Here is a 22,677-nt window from a genome sequence, read left to right on the forward strand (position 1 = left end):
TCCTTGTGTTTAATGTCCCTTTAATAATTTAATTTGTATGGTTGTAGGCTTCATTTGATCATAAATATGTAATGTTTTAAAAGGGATACAAAAATATTTTAAATATGACAAGTTTTCCCCATAGTCCTTACTGGGACTATTAACTATGATTTAATTATGCTATGTAAAGGAGCCCCCCTCCCAGCCCATCCCCCCCGAAGAAGAAAACAAAAACACACACACACACACACACACCACACCACACGACCCGAACATAAAAAAAAAAAAAAAAAAAAGCTAGTTTAAATAACCTTTTATTTGATGCAATACAGAAATCCAAATTTGCACAAAAATGTTAATGATTCTAAATTAAGTCTGATGAGAGACTAACATATTTGTGCAAAGCTTGCCAAGTATAGCCTTACAGTTTAAAGGACCTAAACTTTGAGGTGGTATTTGATTACATGAGAATAAACTTTGGACAATTTAAAGTTTACGGCTCTGGTCTTTGTAATGTGATCATCAATTTTACTTAAATTCACATATGATCAAGCGCGGTTCATTGCAATTTTTATCATTCCAGTTTCCATTGGAAAACATTTCCACACAGTCCTCTTCTTCAATATTGTTAGGCTCATTAATGTTCCAGTTGGTGTAGCCAATTATTTCCCCATTTGGGTACCTAAATTCGCCTTCTGTTTGTAAATCATTTATACCCAGATATGCTACAGTGTTATATTGTTGCAGGATAGCTGCCACAGCCTTATCTTCCTCTTCATTCCGTGGTGAGGCCAGTTGACCTCCAGCCTTCATACAGGTCAATCTTGCATCATTAAAGTTTGCTAGTGCACCATTGGAAACATAGATAACTTCTCCCACACTAGCACCTTTAGAGAACAGCAGGGCTAAAACAAAACAGATTTTTTATATATATAATATAAGCCAATAAACAGATGTATAGAATGTTAATGAACATAAGTGTTACCAAGCAGAACACAAACCAAGGAAAAATGAGCTTTTAAATTTTGCATTAGAATGTCCTTTTTAGTTTGGAGGACAGCAATTGTTATATTTCTTATAGTTTAAACACATAGGTAAAATCCCACCTCAGGAGGTCTAAAGCTAGTTGCCTGACACTATTAATCACTAGCCATTTGCAAAACAGAAATTAATGTTAGTTTAAAGCACTGGTTTTAAAACCAATCCTCCCCAACAGGCAATGTTGTCAGGATTACCTTGGACGACAGCAGGTAAAATAACCAGCTGATTTCACCTGTGCGCCAGTTCAGATATCCTCAAACTGTGGCCTGAGGACAGGTTTGCAAAGCAGTCGTATAAGAGGGGGGGGGGGGGGGGGACAAAACCCAAAATTTTTATTTCATGATTCAGATAGAGCAGCAATTTTAAGCAACTTTCTAATTTACTCCTATTAGTTTTGCTTTGTTCTATCGCTATCTTTATTTGAAGAGCAGAAATGTAAGCTTAGGAGCCTGCCCATTTTTGGTTCAGCAATTTGGTAGTGCTTGCTGATTTTTAGTTTGAAATGAATAGTCAGGAACACATGCCCCCCCTTCAAAATAGCTTAGAAGATTATATATATATATATATATACACACACACATACACACTATAAACCCTGTACTCATGAAATGTATTTTTACATTACGTCAATTACTTCCTAATTTCTGGTATTAGCTATTAACAGTCAAACTACAGCAAAAAAAAAAAATTTAATTTCAGCTTTTTACACTCAGGTTAGCGTGTGATCTGAAAAAGTTTACTTTCAATCTATAATACAAGTGCAACCGGATGAGAGAAAAAAAAAAAAAAATTTGAATGCAAGTGTTAAATACTAACTACTCTACTTGTAATCTGGCCCATATTTAGGGCTAGGATTTAAAACATTGGGGCTCTATTTGTCAATTACTGGGTTAACAAGGTTAATTTTCAGGAGCCTGTCCAGCCAGCAGATGCCCACATAACATTGTGCAAACAATTGATTGTGCTGCTCACCCCCTGACCTGAACCAAAAGCATGAGAGCAGGGCTCGTCAATCCTGACTGGATCAGATTTTTTTAACTGCTACCCTTGAGGTTGCCAAGAGGCTAATTAGCTACAATCTTAAGACCACAGCTACATAGTATTTCAGGCCTGCTCACACAAGCCTGAAACACTAAGGCCTTGAAGCTTTAGCCACAGCTTGATAAGTGGGGCTTGTGGTTTGGCAAATTCTCTTTACCTCTCTGGGGTCAGAACATTCTGGAAGCTGAGGGCTCCCAGCAGTGAGGTCTATACCCAGAGACCACTGTTAGATCAGTTGTTTAATTTCTAGTAGATAGCTATACACCTTACGTGGCAACATAGACCTAAATGGATTTAATCAATTCTGGGTAAAATAAAATCATAGAAACACATTCCTATTGCAAGTACTCACCTTTCTTTTGTGCTTCTACGCTTGTTTGCAAACTGTTCAGCCTTCCGTCTAATGAAAAGACTTGGAGTCTGAGAGCTTCAAATGCTGAATAGAATTAAACTCAATAAGCATTAGTTTACTATATTAGAATATATCTTCCTATAACATAAATGCATGATATTATGAATTTTAACATTTGCTTAAAGCTCAGCGTTTTGAAAATCATACCCAATATCCAATTTCATAAATGTTTTTAGATCTATTTTTCTGGGTATAGTTTTGATTATTTTTAGACTCCAAACCAAGCCCCACATTTTTTAAATGTATAAAGACATCAGATTGCTTCAATTGTATAATGGGTCTTTTCATATGCAGGGGAAGGGTCTGTTCTAAGCCCCTTTCAGTGGCTGTGCCTGTAACCTCATCAACAGTGATAAATTGGGAGCTATTAGGTAATTTTTATACTGGAATCTGATAAGTATCTGTGCATATTCTTCTATATATCAGTGTCTATTACATAGTTCACCGATTTATATTCTTCACAGCCATTGACTGAACACTAGTGTCTAATTAACCACAGCAGAGAAGGTAACCTAAATTACAACATTGCTTTAAAGACACTTTTACACTTATTTAACATTAACAATATTTAAACAATTTATGAAACTAACTAAATCTACATGTTAATATCAGACTAATATTTTCTTTGAATATATCAAGCATTTAGTGTCCCTTTAAACACACTTTGAGTCACCAGCTCCTACTGAGCATGTGCAAGAATTCACAGAACATACATATATGTTATTGGCTGATGGCTGTCACATGATACAGGACAAGTGGAAGTAGAAATAAAAAATTTTTGTTTAATAAATAAGAACATTTAGCTTTTCTGCTACAATGTCCCTTTTACTGAATTTCCACTGCATAGGACACTTTTTCCATCTAAAATACTATGCACCAAATAGGAGGTAGAATCCATTCTTGTAGAAGGAATATTGAGAAATTAATACCTGAAGTTCCGCTATCACCCTTCTCTCCTGGTGGTCCTGCATCTCCTTTTAAACCTGGAGGTCCAGAAATCCCTTGGGGCCCAACAGGTCCTTCTGGACCTAGAAAAATAAACATAGTAACATTTAGTTCTCTTTAACTAGACTCTAGCTAAGATTCTTATAGGTCACAATAATGTAGTCCTCAGGGTAATTTTTTTGTTCTAATAGTCTAGAGCAGAGGTTTTCAAACCTGTGCTCAGACAAGAATTTTAAGATGTCTGAACTGGAACAAATGTGAAATAATCAGCTGATTAGTAAACATTGTTATTAACCTTCTCTCAGCCAACGTAATCCTCAAAATCTGGCCTGATAGGTTGGTCTATAGTGAAATTCCATTGCAAAAGCATGTAGCCATGGCAGCTGATTAATGGGCCAACAGTAGTATTATTGTAACTTACAAGCATAAAAGAATGGCATATGTATTGGATACACAATCTATCACTAGAGAAAAATAAATAAATCAAACATTGATTTTAACCAGGGAGTACACACAGTATTTATATGTATTTAAATTGATACACTTTGGTTAATGAATGCAAATTACATCCAATGAAGGGTTGAATGGTTGCCTTTGGGCCTGAGAATCTTCCTGTCACAGAGTCTCACCTATTTAAGGTGCAATAGTCCTGTTTCTGCTGAGGGGAGCTTAATAACCCCAGAGCAAGCACCATGTGTAATAGACTATAGATAATATTCATAAAGGGGTAATAACACAGCAGCACTACTGACAGTCTTACACTTAGTGTATTGTAGTAAGTGTTACTGCCAATTACTAGAGGATCTCACTATCCCTCTAACCAGACTATGCTCCAGCTCCTCCCACCAGCAGCAGTAGTGGGTACTTAAGTGCTTCTGTTCTCTGTCCAGAGGGAACTTAGTGCCTCCTGCAAAACTAGTGCAGGAACTCCTATCACGCTCGATTTGACCCCGGATGTTACCTTAAAAAAAAAAAAAAAAAAAAAAAAAAAAAAGAGGGGGGACAGTACACCCACTTTTCTCTCCTTTAAATGACCAATTATCCATTTATTTGACCTGCTTAGTGTATTAAATTGCTCACAAGTGCCCTTTACCCTTATTTCAGTATTTTAAATAGCCGATTTAGCCTGTGGTATCCCCACCTATACCAAACGTTTCTGGTCTTACATCTAAAACTATTGACAAGCCTACGTAAACAGCCAGCAGAAGAAATTACAATCCCAGTGAGGTGCAGGATATTGAAGTAATAATTTTAACTTTCCATTGTCCTCCAAGTATTGAGCTTTTGTTTTCCAAATAAAAGAAGCAAGTGTGTGTACACCAAGTGATAACAGGAGATCTGATATTACTTGCAAGAGATAGAAATAAAAACAGAAGGGGCGCACACTCCTCTAAGCATAGTAAAAAAAAAAAAAAAAAAAAAAAAAAAAAAAAAAAGTGTAAGAACAGATACACACCCACTAAAACCTCACTAAGAGGTACAGGGATTTTCGATATCAGCTTTTTGGTTTAAGCCCTCCACGTATTAAAGGTACTGAAGAGGGACTTCCAGACTTCTGAGCATTGGCGACTTACCCTGGGACATTGCAGGAGAGCTGTGAGATCTTGTGATTATACCCTTTGTGCTTTTAACATACCTCTTAGTGAGGTTTTAATGTGTGTGTGTGTGTGTGTGTGTATTTGTTCTTACAATAAATTTGTGTTTTTTAAACTTACTGTGCTTAGAGGAGAGTGCACCCCTGTACCCCTTCTGATTTTATTTAGTTCCATCAGGTTTTCCAGGACTGTATCTCAAGGGGCTGGACCTACTTAGCTTTTAGGGACACTTAAAGGGATATTCCTCTATTGGGAAGATTGATATCCTGGACATTACACATTCTTTTTTCATTAGTACAATAGTATGTACTATAGATATATTGGTATTATATAGGGTGCTCTGTATTGTGTATTGAAAGAGAGAATATACACTAAGGCCTTAGTGTACAGTTATTGATCACTTATTAACTAAGGTTTAAAAAGGTCCCTCATGTCTTCTATACAATATACAAACCCTTACCTATATCGCCTCGTTCTCCTTTGGGCCCTTCTTTCCCCGGTAATCCTTCACCGCCAGAAGCACATGTAATCATAAGGAATCGGTTTTGTCCATTGTCTGGACACGTCTGGTTACTGGATGCCAACACAATGCCCAGCAAGAAAGTGAGACCCTTCATCAAATGCATAGTGGCTGTAGGGATATGTGAATATCAATTACTCTAGATTTAAGTTAATTAGAAGTATAGAAGGCAATATCTAGAATATGTAACCTGTGGAATGAAAGGCAAGGTTTTTCCTTCTTTGCTTAGCTGACATACCAAACCATTTTTATCATACATATACAAGAAAAAGCTTTACACATCTTAGCAGTTGTAATAGAGAGGAGGGGATAGGATAGAATAGATACACACTTTATTTTTATTTTTTTTATTATTAAAAAAGACTGTTTCCTCAACTTTGTTTACCATTTATATTGAAAACCCAAGAACATGCAAACACAGATTACACTCAATTTCTATCCAGTCTATGAAGGAGCTGCACTTTAAAGGGACAGTTTACACCAGACTTTGTTTAGAAAGATTATATTACCCATTCCCCAGTTTTGCATAACCAACACGGTTATATTACACACTTTTTTCCTCTGATTACCTTGTATCAAAGCCTCAGCAGACTGCCCCCTTATTTAAATTCTTTAGACAGACCTGCATTTTAGCCATTCAGTGCCCACTCATAAGTAACTCCACAGGTGTGAGCACAACATAATCTATATGTCACATGAACTAAGTCCCTCTAGCTGCAAAAAACTGTCAAAAGCATTCAGATGAGAGGCAGCCCCAAGGGCTTAGAAATTAGCATATGAGCCTACCTAGGTTTAGCTTTCCAACTAAGAACAATGCAAATTTGATAAAAGTAAATTGTAAAGTTGTTTAATATTACCTACCCTATCTGAATCATGAATGTTAAAGTTGCACTAGATTTTAACTTGAAACATTGTGCTGTTGAAACAGTTTAGGAAGATTGTTTAGTTCAGATACCAAAGGCAAGTAACAGTCTTGTACATTCATTTCCCCCCACAGTGCCCCACCGCACTGTGCAATCTTTAACAGTTACCACTAATAACTATCTGGATTATGTAAATTTAGCCATCAGGAAATAAGAAGGTCATTATTGGGTTATTCCTGCTTTGAACTAGTAATTCCAGGGCATCACCCCTCCCTCCTTAGGATAATTAATAAACTATTAGAGGACAATGTAACCTCCTGCAAGCCAGTCCTGCCAAATAGTGACTTACATAGATCACTGCTGTATGGCACGTCATCTGTAGGTTTTTCTTATTGTTTTAAAAGTGATATGAAGGTCAACATCAAAGCTACATGATTCAGGCAGAGAATATAAAATAAAAACCTTTCTATTTTGTGTCTAGTATTAAAAGAATCTCTCATGGTCTACTTTGTATCATCTCTTCAATAGAACATACACATTGGTAAACAGGAAACATCAAAAGCACTGAAGACACATGCACACACCTAAGAATACCTTAGTATGTCCTTTCTGAAAAGAGATCAGTTTCAACAATAAAAGAAAAAATACATATATAATCCCCCCCCCCATCCCTTATTTATTATTGGACCATGAAAGTTTAATATTGCTTTCAATTTAATATAATATAATATAATATACAAACACAACCACTGCCCCTTACCCTTTTTCCCAGCAATATCTCCTCTATGATTGTAACTGACCTTCCTGCCTTTTTATCCAACCCCTCATTCAGCTCTCAAAAGCCTATTGGGAGAGAAACTTAATTAACTTACACTTAATTAACCCTTTTTCACCCAAACATAATTGTAAAGAGTTCGAAGAGGAGTCTAGCTTGTTATTACAGTATAGTAACAGGAACCAACATCTTGCCCATAAATACTATTACTTAATTACACATTAAACAATAATAAATAAGGAATAAAACAAACAAAGAAAACAACACTTGCCTATAAACATAATTACATCTTATTATAGTCTGGAAATATCCAGATTGTACAATGTAGAAAAGTAAAGAACAATTATCAAAAGTACATTAAACACCTCTTAGTCTTGAGCAAAAACCTGTTCTTTCAATCCCCCCATGCTGCATAAAGGGGCAAAAAACAGCAAATTCTGTAACCTGTTAATGCTGCAAATCAAATAGCTGGGTTAGGCAACTGCAGCAGATTGAAAACCTAAGTCACAGACTTTGCTTTCCAGCCTTTCTATGGGACATAGAGCACAATTTTACACAAACGGGAGAAGGTTAATCTGCCTTTAATAAGACAAAAGATAACATTCATGAGAACCAACGTTTGACATTTTGTTTTTTAGGTGCTCTATAGTATTATGCAATTATTTTAGTTTTTAGATGTATCTCATGTATCTGTACAAGTTAACATCAATCAATCATAGCAAAAGCAGCCTTAAAAACTAATTCAAGGACACTTTCAGAATGTGACCCTGAGACTTAAAGGGACATTCCAGTCAAAATATTATTGTGCATAGATTAATAACATATTTAAATAGAAACATATTTGCTATATACATGTACTGGCAAAATACTTCTAGTAAAAGTTATCACTGTTTTAGTGTTAACACTTTTCTCTGCATGTGCATGTGAAGCATAGCTAGATATTCTCAGTGCACCAGCATTTTAAATATTGCAGCTGCTCAGAGTGCCAGTGGGGCTTGTATCAGTTTTAAGATTATTATTGATTATTTGTAGAGCGCCAACAGATTCCGCAGCGCTAACATGTCAGCAATTAATAAATTGAGTTATTGCCAGATGGTACAAGCACCTTACGTTCTAAGAGCAAATGCTGTATTTAAAATGCTGGTGCACGGTGCATACCTAAATACACTTTTGAAACAGCTACAACTTTTATTAGAAGCATTTTTGGTAATACATATAGTATATGACTAAAATGCTTCTACTCAAAACTGAAATGTATCCACGTGGATTCCAATTTTGGCTAGAATGTCCCTTTAATAAATACACTAAACTATTCCAAATATACCTTCAAAACAACTCTGTGCTTGTAGCAAATGAGTTAAATGCTGTATGGGCTATAAGTTGGATCTTGCCCAGGTGACATTGATAACTCATCTTATTGGCTATTACTTGAAAATAAAAAATATTGCTTACTCTGCAGATAAAACAGAACAATAATTTTGAAGCCTTTGATGTTCATATTACAGAAACTTGTGATTACTATTTAACCTCTTCAATGCTTTTTAATAAAGGGGAACAGTGATTTTATGTCCTAATGATAAAAACACACAGATTTTGCCACCTTAATGCAATAAGATAGAATAATGATTTTAACCCACAGATATTAGTAATAAGCAGAATTGTAAGAATAGTGATTTTAACCCACAGATATTAGTAATAAGCAGAATTGTAAGAATAGTGATTTTAACCATTGGATAGGAGAAACTTTCAAATCTATAACATTATTGTTGACAGTTATATACAATATTTATTTTAATAATAAAGTAAAATTTAACCTCTTCCTTCCAGACCTAAAGAGCAGCAATTGACCCCATAGATCCCTCACACACATATGTATTCCCACATATACATAAATGCATTAAAAACATATCCCATGGTTATCTGAGCCCTAATTCTTTTTGTTTTTGTTTGTAGCTGCCAAGCAAGAAATGGAGACATAGAACCAGTTAAATTTGCATGATTTAGACAACATACAATTTTAAACAACCTTGCATTTTACTTATATTATCAACTTGTCTTTATTCTCTTGGTATCCTTTATTGAAGAGTAGTTTCAGGATCAGCAATGCACTACAGGGAGCTAGCTGAGTACATTGGGTGAGATAATGAACAGAGGCATATACAATGTGTGCAGCTACCAGCTAGTTCCCAGTAGTGCATTGCTGCTTCTGAGCCTACCTAGGTATGCTTTTTAACAAATGATACCAAAAGAACAAAGCAAAGTTGGTAATAGAAGTACATTGAAAAGTTGATTAAAATTGCATGCTCTATCTGAATCGTAATAAATGTATTTTCTTTCCTAAGATATGGAGAGTCCACGATGTCATTCAATTACTAGTGGGAATATCTCTCCTGGCCAGCAGGAGGAGGCAAAGAGCACCACAGCAAAGCTGTTAAGTCTAACTTCCCTACCCATAAACCCTAGTCATTCTCTTTGCATCTGTCAATGAAGGAGGTGAAGTTTGGTGTCTAAAGAAATGAATTCCTTTTTGGGTACTTTTCCCTGTAAGCAAGGATTGGGGTTTAGCTTAGCCCACGTCAATCTCTTCAGTAGAGTAGTGGTGGCTTTTAAGCAGTTAGGAAGTTGTGAGGTAGTCCTTGCTTTGTTTCCTAACACATTGCTGCCCATGGTACAGAAAGCCAGAGTTGGTTACTCTGTTCTTTCTTTTTCTACAGGTCTCTGTAAGGAGTATGTGTCCTTTAACGCCTTGTGAGCTGTCTTCCTGCCGGACAGCTAGACTGCAGGTAAGTGCTTTTGTCTTTAAGGTCTTGAAGACCTACACTTCAGAAGAATATGTCATATGCAGTAGATGGGGACATTTTTAAAATCCTTTATACAGGATTTTCTTTCTTTCTCAGTGGGCAATCACATTATGTATGTTGAGACTAGGGGTTAATCTTCCCTTTATTGGGACGTTTTTCCTCTTTGGGTTAATTTTGTTGAAATACTTTATTAGTATGTGTGTGGCTTATGTTTTATATAGGGATTTATGTATAAAGTTAAAATTTGGCAGTTGGTGTTCTTTGATTGCTTAGCTAGAAGATTCTAACTGACAGACTGCTTGAGAAAAACTGCTGGTCACGTGACTTCTCTCTGCTGTCGGATATTCACAGAGCAGTGTGGCGTCATTGAATTATTTTTTTTTAAATTATATTTATTATATATAGCCAAAGAAACAATAATAATAACTCAAAATAAATTGCGTCATGCAGGACCAACATGTACATATGACATTACAGTGTCAGTATAAACAAGAAAGACGAAGCAATGAAATAATCACTGATACAGAGCGGGATATGCATAACTTAAAATAAAACATACATGTTTTCATCCTTAGTCCTGAAAGTTATTTATGTGACTAAATAACGCATGAAAATTCCAATCCTTTAAGGAAGTATTCTATTTAAAGGCATATGAAACCCAAATTTAGCCACCAATCAGCAAGCACGATCCAGGATGCTGAACCAAAAATGAGATGGCTTTTAAGTTTACATCACTGCTTTTTCAAATAAAGATACCAAGAGAATAAAGAAAAATTGATAATAGGAGTAAATTAGAAAGTTGCTTAAAATCTGAATCACTATAGAAAAAAATTGGGTTTCATAACCCTTTGAAGGGACAGTCAAGTCCAAAAAAAAACTTTCATGTTTCAAATAGGGCATGTAATTTTAAACAACTTTCCAATTTACTTTTATCACCAATTTTGCTTTGTTCTCTTGGTATTCTTAGTTGAAAGCTATACCTAGGAGGTTCATGTGCTAATTTCTTAGACCTTGAAGGCCGCCTCTAATCTAAATGCATTTTGAAAGTTTTTCACCACTAGAGGGCATTAGTTCACGTGTTTCATATAGATAACATTGAGCTCATGCACGTGAATTTACCATGGAGACAGCTCTGATTGGCTAAAATGCAAGTCTGTCAAAAGAACTGAAATAAGGGGGCAGTCTGCTGAGGCTTAGATACAAGGTAATTACAGAGGTAAAATCTGTATAATTATAACTGTATAACTTCGTTATGCAAAACTGGGGAATTGGTAATTAAGGGGACAGTCTACACCAGAATTTTTATTGTTTTAAAAGATAGATAATCCCTTTATTACCCATTCCCTAGTTTTGCATAATCAACACAGTTATATTAATATACTTTTAACCTCTGTGATTATCTTGTATCTAAGCCTCTGCAAACTGCCCCTTTGTTTCAGTTCTTTTGACAGACTTGCAGTTTAGCCAATCAGTGCCTGCTCCCAGATAACTTCACGAGCACGAGCACAGTGTTATCTATATGAAATACATGAACTAACACCCTCTAGTGGTAAAAACTGTTAAAATGCATTCTGAAAAGAGGTGGCCTTCAAGGTGTAAGAAATTAGCATATGAACTTCCTAGGTTAAGCTTTCAACTAAGAATACCAAGAAAACAAAGCAAAATTGGTGATACAAGTAAATTGGAAAATTGTTTAAAATTACATGCTCTGTCTGAATCATGAAAGTTTATTTTGGTCTAGACTGTCCCTTTAAGGGAGTATCTATCTTTTAAAACAACAACAATTCTGGTGTTGACTGTCCCTTTAAGCAGATCAAATACATTTACTGTAGAAAATAACTTTAGTTTGCAGAAATAACCAAATATGGGAAAAAAAACTTCAAATGAAATTCAAAAATGTTAACTGCTTGTGTTAATTTCTATATTGCACAGCATGTGAGTCACCGTTTACTAAATATTTAAAAAACATACTTTATGGCTCCAAATTTAGCATTAGTTCACCTTCCCAATATATCACAATTTAAAATCATATTTCCGTGTTTAAATAAAAAATTCTAATTTATTTTCTTGCTATTTTGCAATTTCTACATAAAAGGAATAGAAACAAAATATTCACCTGTGTAAATATTAGATGAATTTTAAACTATCCAAAATTTTAGTTTTACAGTGGGGTAACAACTCCTTTTGACAGTATATGCTTCCCTCTACTCTCGGCCAACCTAACAGCATAGTAAAAATGAATCTAAAAATATTAGTGAATGAATTAACAAATAAATAAACATAAACCTCTTGAAAAAGGGGGCTGAGTTAGCTATGGACACTTTTCTTTATACATCCACCTCTCCGTCTGATATATAGCATATTTCTCCTGCCTCTCAATGCCATATACTGCATAATTAGGGTGCTATAACCCCCTCACTTCTCTGCTGATCTTGGGACCATAAAACAGGGGACTCTTTGGCTGAAACACGCAGTTATTATAACCGCAAGATCACGGCTTACCCAACTTGAGCACCTGAGTTATGCCATTAGTTGAATCTCCTGCTGTGGTGCACTATACACTTTGCTGTGAGTTTAGCCAACTGGGATATTGGAATTGTTCTTGGACTGTGGCCCATCACTTCAGGTCCTTTCACAGCTAGATATTGAATTGATATACTGGGTGGTCAGTAGGCTGATGTACACTAGCCACATAGAAATGGCTTAGTAAAGGTTGTGCTCCTCCTCGCTCGTTGGAAGTAAACATTTTGTGATTGTCGGGTAGTGTGTGTATTACAAGTTGAAAGTAAAACGTTTTTTTACAAGCGCTAACCAAATGCACGCAAAAAGCTGAACTTCGAATATCAAGAACACGTTAATGTATTCCCCTCTTTTGACTTCAATGGAGCATGAAAAGAAGGAAAAAAAACTAACATCCAAGTGTGCTAACCTGACATGAAATATTAATGTTTCACATTCCAATGTTTTTTCACATAGCAGAATATGTTCTATTTATTCATAAATACATATTTCTATATATACATGATGTTTTTTTGAGGTAAATTTTTAAAAAAATAAATATATATATATATATATATATATGAATATCTATTTAAAAATACTTACAACAAACTTAACACATTCCCCCATGTTAAGAGCATTTGAATCCAAAATATTTTACAGAAAATACATAGTTAAATACTTTATGAAAAATAAAGAGCTACAAGTTAAAGCGGTTAACTGCCTGGGTCTCTAGAAACTGTGTATAACTGTGTGTATTTTTTAATCTTCTGTTCATCACTCCTATTCTTGTATACATTATTTAATTTGTGATACATGATTGTGCTTGGTGAGATTATGACCCACTACATATCCTGACCAAAACAATGGATCCTCCCCTGAGGCAATAGCCTGAATTTCTAAAGACATTAACACATTTTTACAGGTGTCCAAGGTCTAAGTTTGTGTTCTAATGCTCTTTCTACAACAAACGGAGCACATTTTTCCATTCTGTTTGTTCCCGTTATGGAGCAGCTCTGAGTGAAGCTATTAGTTATGAAATGCTGATTATTGGCATCCACTTACATGGCATAATGCAAAATGTAGCACTGTTTGCTGATGATCTAATGGTCTTCACATCAGACCCTACTTCACCTTGTCTGCTCTATTGAATTTATTATGCAAATTCCATACAATTAATCCATATAAATGAATTGTCTCAAAAACTGAAGCCAAGCTCTAAATATTCAAGAATCTACTCTTAATACTTTACGATCTACGTAGAAATTCACATGGTCAACTCAACAACATGGTCTCTCATAATTATCAAATTAATATTTCTTAGAATTTGTATCCCCTTCTCAAAGAAAGTTCAAACTGATGGATTGTCCCCAGTCTATATTGATTGGGAAAAATAGTGGCTTTTAAATTGAATATCTTACCAAAGCTTACATATTTGTTCTGCTCTCTCCCAATTTCAGTTCCTAAATTATTGGTTACCCAACTTCAATAGTTCTGTGATAAATTTATCAGGCAAAATAATAAACCATGAGTGGCCATGAGAATCTTAAAACAACCTCTTTTATCTGGTGGTGCCAAACCTTATCATAAAGCACCTGTACTTGCACAGATCACCCTTTGGGGAATATCTCAACAGTGAGTAAATGGAAAGAAATAGAGCAAGCCTCCTTTCCCCAAAGTTATTTCTAATGTAACTTATATGGGTTCCCAAGCACTACAGGACACCTCTTCTATGCAATTTTATAGTTAGTTTTAATCTCCAATTTTGGTCCAAAATCCATCATATTTAGACTATTGCTCCTAATCTTTCCCCCTTGCATACTGAACATCCACTTTTTGTGGCAATCCTGTGGGAAATCTATGACTAAAGATTTATTTAGTAATGATTCCATTATTTCACCATAAATTTCAGAGAGAAAACAATAATCCTCCATTTCTTTTACACTTGAATTTGTTTGACTTAGAAGCTTCTGGAAATCTTAGGATATTACAAAAATCTGCCTTAGATCAAGAACAAATGATTTGGGAGCAGAGGTGGGATTCTGGCTGGGTTACCAAGTTTAAAACTTATTATCTTACCAGGATATCCTTTATCCTCAACAATTTTATAATTCAGCCCTGATAAATCAAGTGGAGACTTCAATATTTCTCAACTCTGGTATGTCCATTTGGCACAGAGCCATCATTCTAACAAAAAAAACAAAAAAAATTGTAGAACTCTATATGAAATTTATTTGAAACTTTAAACAGTGTCACCTAGACTATTTAAAATTTCTCCAATAAATTCTCCAAAATGCTGGCGTTGTTGCAATGCCTTAGGAACTCCTCTCAATATTTAGAGGGACAGCCCCCATTTTAATATTTTATGGACCAAAGTGTTTTCCAACAGTTAATCTAAAAATATCTGTATAACTCTGTCAATGGGTCTGTTTCACATTTACCCTTAAAATCTCCTGGACCCTTAAGTTTTCATGATTAATAATGACACTGAATTACATTACATTACCTGGTAACTATGGTTCTAATAAGTTTGAGGAGCTAAATCCTATTTCTAAGACATATTCTAGACGTCCAGCGCTTGCCCTGGGAAGGAATTCTACACATCCTACAATCTTGCTCTTACCTTCACATTTATTTTACCTAACTCACTTACCACTAGCATGAGGGGAACTGAGTTGTTTTTTAAAAAATACTTAAAATTGAATTACCCATACATTTTAAATTATGTATAGTGAATAAAATTTACATTATTTATTGTGCCTGTGTTCCTTATATTTTAAATATTAAATTTAAGCTTCTCAGTGATCCCAGAGAGGCTGGTGTTAATTTTGTGAAATTCAGAACCCTGATTCTCCTACACACTGTACAGCGATTGGTTGATTTGATATGTGCAGGAGCTTGTGTGTGCACTTAATTGGCCACAACAAACAAAATTTAAAGGCTTTCAATAAGTGTCCCTGGACTGCAAAACAAATAAAATAGTTCAATGTTATATTTATATTTTGTAGCATTTACATTTCATTCTTGCATATCTTTTGCAATGGAATGGTCCATTTCCAGGGGCGGACTGACACCAATCAGGGCCCTGGGCAAAAATTAGGGAACAGCCCCCACTCTCTTACACTGACCCAAATGTATTCAAATGTATGCACATGAGCATTGTAACCTCCCTGCCCTGCCCCCACTAGGCCCCCCAACCTCCATGGCCAGGACCCCCAATATCAGGGGCCATAGAGGGCCCTCAACCCCCAGGGCCAGACCCCACATTCTATGGCCCTCACAGCAACAGACCCCCGACAAGCCCCCCAACACACACTCTAGGCCCCCTGAGCAACAAACCCCACATCCAGGCTCAAGACCCCCACTCTGGGGCCAGGGCCCCCACTAAACTCACTCTTAACTGCTTTATTATTGATAGGGCAGCTATCAACCCCAACTTAAAGGGACACTGAACCCAATTTTTTTCTTTCGTGATTCAGATAGAGCATGCAATTTTAAGCAACTTTCTAATGTACTCCTATTATAACATTTTCTTCATTTTCTTGGTATGTTTATTTGTCCTTGCTGATTGGACAGCACCAATAAACAAGAGCTGTCCATGGTCCTGAACCAACAATTTGCTGGCTCCTTAGCTTAGATGCCATCTTTTTTCAAATAAAGATAGCAAGAGAACGATGAAAAATTGATAATAGGAGTAAATTAGAAAGTTGCTTAAAAGTGCATGCTCTATCTGAATCATGAAAGAAAACATTTGGGTTCAGTGTCCCTTTAAGCAGCACATCAGGAGTCATGGAGATGCCATTTGTGGGCCCCCTTACCTGCTGGGCCCTCGGTCCAGGTCCTATTTGCCCGGCTGGTCAGTCCACCCCTGTCCATTTCTGAATATAAAATAGTGAGTTTAAATCCATGAATCAACTGTTTCAGCTTCCAATGTATTCCAACACCTTAACAAAAATAGATGGTCTACAAATATTTTTCCAGCATAGACCCTGAACAAAATTGTGTAAACTGGTGCCATTTTGTTGCTTGTATTTGTTTTCCACAAAGGAAATTGTGTATCACTTGTAATTTAAAGGGATAGGAAAGTCAAAATTAAACTTGCATGTTTCGGATAGAGCATGTCAAGAAAATGTTGGGGTTTACCATCCCTTTAAGTAATTAATATCGCTTAAACAGACCCCAGGAGGGCTTTATTAAACATTTAATTATTATATACTATAAGTTATATTTTAATAAATACAGCCCTCTTGTGGTCTAGTTGATAAAGGGTGTTCTATTATGCATACGTTTTAGCACTTTTACTGAATTAAAGTGACAGTAAAGTCCTAATTAGACATTCTGGATTTAGCCAGAGCACACATTTTTAAACATCTTTCCGATTTACTCCTATTATCTAATTTGCTTCCTTCTCTTGTCATCATTTGCTTAAAGATTTATATAGGAAAGCCAAGGCGCAGCACAGAACTAGGTTCTAGCTGCTGATTGGTGGCTGGCTGCATATATATACCGATGTCATTGGCTCACCCATGTGAGCAGCTAGAAACCCATAGTCCATTGCTTCTCTTTCAAAAATTAAACCAAGAGAATTAAGCAAATTTGATAATAGAAGTATTCTGGAAAGTTGTTTAAAAATTGTATGTTCTACCTAAATCATGAAAGAAACATTTTGGGTTTCATGTCCCTTTAAATGTCATATTTTAAGTATACAGCACCTTTTCCACATATTGTTTTAGTTATATAAAGTTGGTGTACATGGGTACACACATCTAAATATACTTATTTCAAAAAGTCAGTGATTTCTTAATAAAAAAACTGTCAAACAGCTGCAATGTATTGATGTTGTGCGTTTATATTGTTACAAGAATGTCTTTAGTAAACAAAAAAAACACACACACACACAGAAAAGAAGTGCTATACAGCCAAACCACACATTAAGATTGAGAAAAATATATTTTGTTTACTGCATGAAACTAAAATTAATGCATACGTCGAAATATCATACAAATATAGGCAAAAAAAAATGTGTCCTTTGTGTGCTGGAACTATTGTTCGCAAATGCTAAAATAGTTATGTATTAAATGTCTATGCTTGTTGACATATCACATGAAGGTGATCCTTGCCAGTATACACCTTGTCATTTGCTTATTGTCAGGTATTTGTAGAGCGCCAACAGATTCCACAGCGCTATGAACATGGGTAGTATATAAAAAAGAAAAACGATTACAGGGATCAAATGGGTGAAGGGTCCTGCCGAGAGTTGCACTGTTGTAGTCGGCTCTTATGAAGGTGGACTACAAACACCTGGGCTCATAGGCTTACATGCTATGGGGTTTAAGGGGATAGCAGTGGAGATAGGAAGGTTAGTGTAGGTCCCTGAATAGTAGAGTCTTCAGGGAGCACTTGAAGCTTTTAAAACTAGGAGATTCTTGTAGAGCAAGGCAGATAGTTCCATAAGATGGGAGCCAGTCTTGAGAAATCTTGTAGACGGGAACGAGAAGAGGAGAGTAGGAGATCATGAGTGGAGCAAAGGGGGCGGGAGGGAGAGTATCTGGAGACAAGGTCTGAGATATAGGGGGGAGCAATGCAATTGAGGGCTTTGTGTGTCAGTGAGAATTTTGTGTTTAATCCTGGAGGCAAGAGGAAGCCAGTGAAGGGATTGGCAGAGGGGTGCGGCAGATGTAGAGCGACGTGTAAGGAAGATGAGTCTGTCAGAGGGATTCATTATGGATTGTAAAGGAGCTAGACGGCAGCTAGGGAGACCAGAGAGGATAGAGTTGCAGTAGTCGAGGCAGGAAAAGGATGATAGAGTGGATTAAAATCTTTGTTGTGTCTTGTGTAAGGAAATGTCTAATTTTAGTGATGTTTTTAAGGTGGAAGTGGCAGGCTTTAGCCAAGGACTGAATGTGAGCAGTGAAAGAACGATCTGAGTCAAGTGTGACCCCAAGACATTGGGCATTTGAGGTTGGGGTAATTGAGTTGTCAACAGTTAGAGACATGGGGGGGGTGGAGATTTTTGAAGGGGGGGGAATAAGGAGCTCAGTTTTGGAGAGATTTAGCTTGAGGTAGTGAGAGGACATCCAAGATGATATGAGAGATACAGTTAGTGACATGGGCTAGCAAGGAAGGAGGTAGTTCTGTTGCAGAGAGGTAGATTTGTGTATCATCGGCATACAAATAATGAAACCCGTGGGACTTTATTAAGGAACCTTGTGAGGACGTGTAGATTGAGAAGAGGACAGGACAGAGCCTTGCGGTACGCCAACAGAAAGAGGTAACGGGGCAGAGGATACCCCCAGAGAAGGCTACACTAAAGGTACGGTTAGACAGATAGGAAGAGAACCAAGAGAGCTGTGTCACAGATGCTGAAGGATTGGAGGGTATAGAGCAAAAGAGGGTGGTCGACAGTATCAAAGGCTGCAGACAGATCAAAGATAAGTAGCCTTTTGATTTTGCTGTAATTAGGTCGTTGGTAATCTTAACAATTGCTGTCTGTTGCGTGAAGGGGGCGAAATCCAGATTGCAGTGGGTCAAGGAGGGAGTTTAATGTAAGGAAATGGGATAGGCGTGCATATACTAGCTTTTCAAGAAGCTTTGAGGCAAGAGGTAGTAGGGAAATAGGGCAGTGGTTGGATCGAGAGATGCATTAAGCTAGTTCCCATAAGTGAATTTCTGATCCTTGTATTTAATGTCCCTTTAAATAATTTGAATTTATATGGTTGTATGCTTCATTTGATCATAAGTGTAATGTTTGTTTTAACCCCTTAATGACCACAGCACTTTTCCATTTTCTGTCCGTTTGGGACCAAGGCTATTTTTATCTTTTTGCTGTGTTTCTGTTTAGCTGTAATTTTCCTCTTACTCATTTACTGTACCCACACATATTATATACCGTTTTTCTCGCCATTAAATGGACTTTCAAAAGATACCATTATTTTCATCATATCTTATAATTTACTATAAAATTTTTTTTTTATAAAATGAGGAAAAATTGGAAAATACACACTTTTTCTAACTTTGACCCCCAAAATCTGTTACACATCTACAACCACCAACAAACATCCATGCTAAATAGTTTCTAAATTTTGTCCTGAGTTTAGAAATACCCAATGTTTACATGTTCTTTGCAAGTTATAGGGCCATAAATACAAGTAGCACTTTGCTATTTCCAAACCACTTTTTTTCAAAATTAGCGCTAGTTACATTGGAACATTAATATCTTTCAGGAATCCTGCGAATATCCATTGACATGTATATATTTTTTTTAGAAGACATCCCAAAGTATTGATCTAGGCCCATTTTGGTATATTTCATGCCACCATTTCACCGCCAAATGCGATCAAATAAAAAAAAAAAAAAAAAAATGGTTCACTTTTTCACAAACTTTAGGTTTCTCACAGAAATTATTTACAAACAACTTTACAATTATGGAATAAATAGTTGTAAATGCTTCTCTGGGATCCCCTTTGTTCATAAATAGCAGACATATGGCTTTGCTTTTTGGTAATTAGAAGGCTGCTAAATGCCACTGCGCACCACACGTGTATTATGCCCAGCAGTGAAGGGGTTAATTAGGGAGCTTCTAGGGTTAATTTTAGCTTTAGTGTAGTAGAGAACCCCAAGTATTGATCTAGACCCATTTTGGTATATTTCATGCCACCATTTCTCCGCCAAATGCAATCAAATTAAAAAAAAAAAAGTTAAATTTTTCACAATTTTAGGTTTCTCACTGAAGTTATTTACAAACAGCTTGTGCAATTATGGCACAAATGGTTGTAAATGCTTCTCTGGGATCCCCTTTGTTCATAAATAGCAGACATATGACTTTGGCATTGCTTTTTGGTAATTAGGCCGCTAAATGCTGCTGCGCATCACACATGTATTATGGCTAGCAGTGAAGGGGTTATTTAGGTAGTTTGTATGGAGCTTGCAGGGTTAATTTTAGCTTTAGTGTAGAGATCAGCCTCCCACCTGACACACCCTGATCCCTCCCAAACAGCTTCCTTCCCTCCCCCACAATTGTCCCCGCCATCTTAAGTATTGGCAGAAAGTCTGCCAGTACTAAAATAAAAAAGGTATTTTTTTATATTTTTGGGCATATTTACATATGCTGCTGTGTAGAAGCCCCTTAGCCCCCAACAGCTCTCTAAAACTCCCTCTGCCTTATTGGGGGCCATCTTGGGTACTGGCAGCTCAGTTTGCAGAAAAAAAAAAAAAAAAATGCATGTTTAATTTCTTACCCAGTTAAAATTTTCTGTAGTGTAGCGGTTCCCACCCGCTCCCTCCCCATGCACGCGCCCGCCCCCCCGGTCATCCCCGCCCCCTCAACATAACCAGGGCCATTGATGGCCGCCACCCACCAACGACAAAAGCCATGGATATCCGGTGAAGAGAGGGCCACAGAGTGGCTCTCTCTGCATCAGATAGCTACAAAAGGTTAATACAGGATGCCTCGATATCGAGGCATCATTGCAATAACCGTAAAGCAGCTGGAAGCGAGCAGGATCGCTTCCAGCTGCTTTCCAGACCGAGGACGTGCAGGGTATGTCCTTGGTCGTTAAGGGGTTAAAGGGATACAAAAATCTTTTAAAAAGGACTAGTTTTCCCCCCTAGTCCTTACTGGGACTATTAACTATGATTTAATTATGCTATGTAAAGGAGTCATCCCACAGAAGAAAAAAAATATACATTTAAAAAAAAAAAAAAAAAAAAACACAGACACCACTCTGTAATGTGATCATCAATTTTACTTAAATTCACATATGATCAAGCGCGGTTCATTGCAATGTGCATCATTCCATTTTCCATTGGAATACATTTCCACACAGTCCTCATCGTCCATATTGTTAGGCTCATTAATGAACCAGTTGGTGTAGCCAATTATTTCCCCATTTGGGTACCTAAATTCGCCTTCTGTTTGTAAATCATTTATACCCAGATATGCTACAGCATTATATTGTTGCAGGATAGCTGCCACAGCATTAGCTTCCTCTTCATTCCGTGGTGAGGTCAGTTGACCGCCAGCCTTCATACAGGTCAATCTCGCATCATTAAAGTTTGCTAGTGCACCATTGGAAACATAGATAACTTCTCCCACACTAGCACCTTTAGAGAACAGCAGGGCTAAAACAAAACAGATTTTTTATATATATAATATAAGCCAATAAACAGATGTATAGAATGTTAACGAACATAAGTGTTACCAAGCAGAACACAAACCACGGAAAATTAAAGCTTTTAATTTTGCATTAGAATGTCCATTTTAGTTTGAGGACAGCAATTTTTATATTTCTTATCATAGTTTAAACATAGGTAAAATCCCACCTCAGGAGGTCTAAAGCTAGTTGCCTGACACTATTAATCACTAGCTGTTTGCAAAGCAGAAATTAATGTTAGTTTAAAGCACTGGTTTTAAAACCAATCCTCCCCAACAGGCAATGTTGTCAGGATTACCTTAGACGACAGCAGGTAAAATAACCAGCTGATTTCCCCTGTGCGGCAGTTCAGATATCCTCAAACTGAGGTCTGAGGACGGGTTTGCAAAGCAGTCATTTAAAAGGGGGACACAAAACCCAAAAATTGTATTTCATGATTCAGATAGAGGATTCACTTTTAAGCAACTTTCTAATATACTCCTTTTATTTTTTTGTTCTATTACTCTATTTATAAAGGCAGGAATGTAAGCTTAGGAGCCTGCCCATTTTTGGTTCAGCACTCACTGATTTTTAGTTTGAAACAGGTTAGAAGTATAGTACATTGAAAAGATAAAAACAAACCCTGTACTACTTACATGTATTTTTACATAATGTTAATTACTTCCTAATTTCTGGTATTAACTAGTAACAGTCAAACTAAAGCAACAGTCCAGAGAGATTTTTATAAAAAGACAATATTTAATGATCATATAGGGCTAGATTACAAGTGGAGCACCAACAGTTATGCACAAGCGAAAAGGGGTTTATTATGGGTGTTTGCACGCATTGGGTTTTTCGCTCTTAACCCTTTAAGGACGCAGCTTTCAGTTTGCTCAATTGTTTTATGACGGAAAAATTCCGTCATATGTCCTTAAGAGGTTAAAAAAAAAAGTTTAAAGTAAATTCAATCACTTGAGCACAATTTGAGAGCTCTGGTTAACAGTTTTGTTTAACAAAGTGTCAAAAAACACATAGTACAGTTACTCAAAAATAAAAAGGTTAAGGGCTCAAGATA

At 36.5% G+C, this 22,677-nt stretch overlaps 1 protein-coding gene across 1 annotated transcript; it reads right to left on the reverse strand.

The window, feature by feature from the left end:
- Positions 1–507: 507 nt before the first annotated feature.
- Positions 508–5,639, reverse strand: LOC128640392 (pulmonary surfactant-associated protein D-like). The gene is made up of 4 exons (XM_053692883.1): positions 5,474–5,639; positions 3,403–3,501; positions 2,414–2,497; positions 508–866 (listed from the first exon to the last, which is right to left on the reverse strand). The coding sequence occupies exons 1-4, from the start codon at positions 5,637–5,639 to the stop codon at positions 508–510; spliced, it is 708 nt and encodes a 235-aa protein (XP_053548858.1).
- Between the last annotated feature and the right edge of the window lie 17,038 nt (positions 5,640–22,677).

This window comes from Bombina bombina, chromosome 9 (assembly GCF_027579735.1).
Source record: "Bombina bombina isolate aBomBom1 chromosome 9, aBomBom1.pri, whole genome shotgun sequence".
In the NCBI taxonomy this organism is placed as follows: domain Eukaryota; kingdom Metazoa; phylum Chordata; class Amphibia; order Anura; family Bombinatoridae; genus Bombina; species Bombina bombina.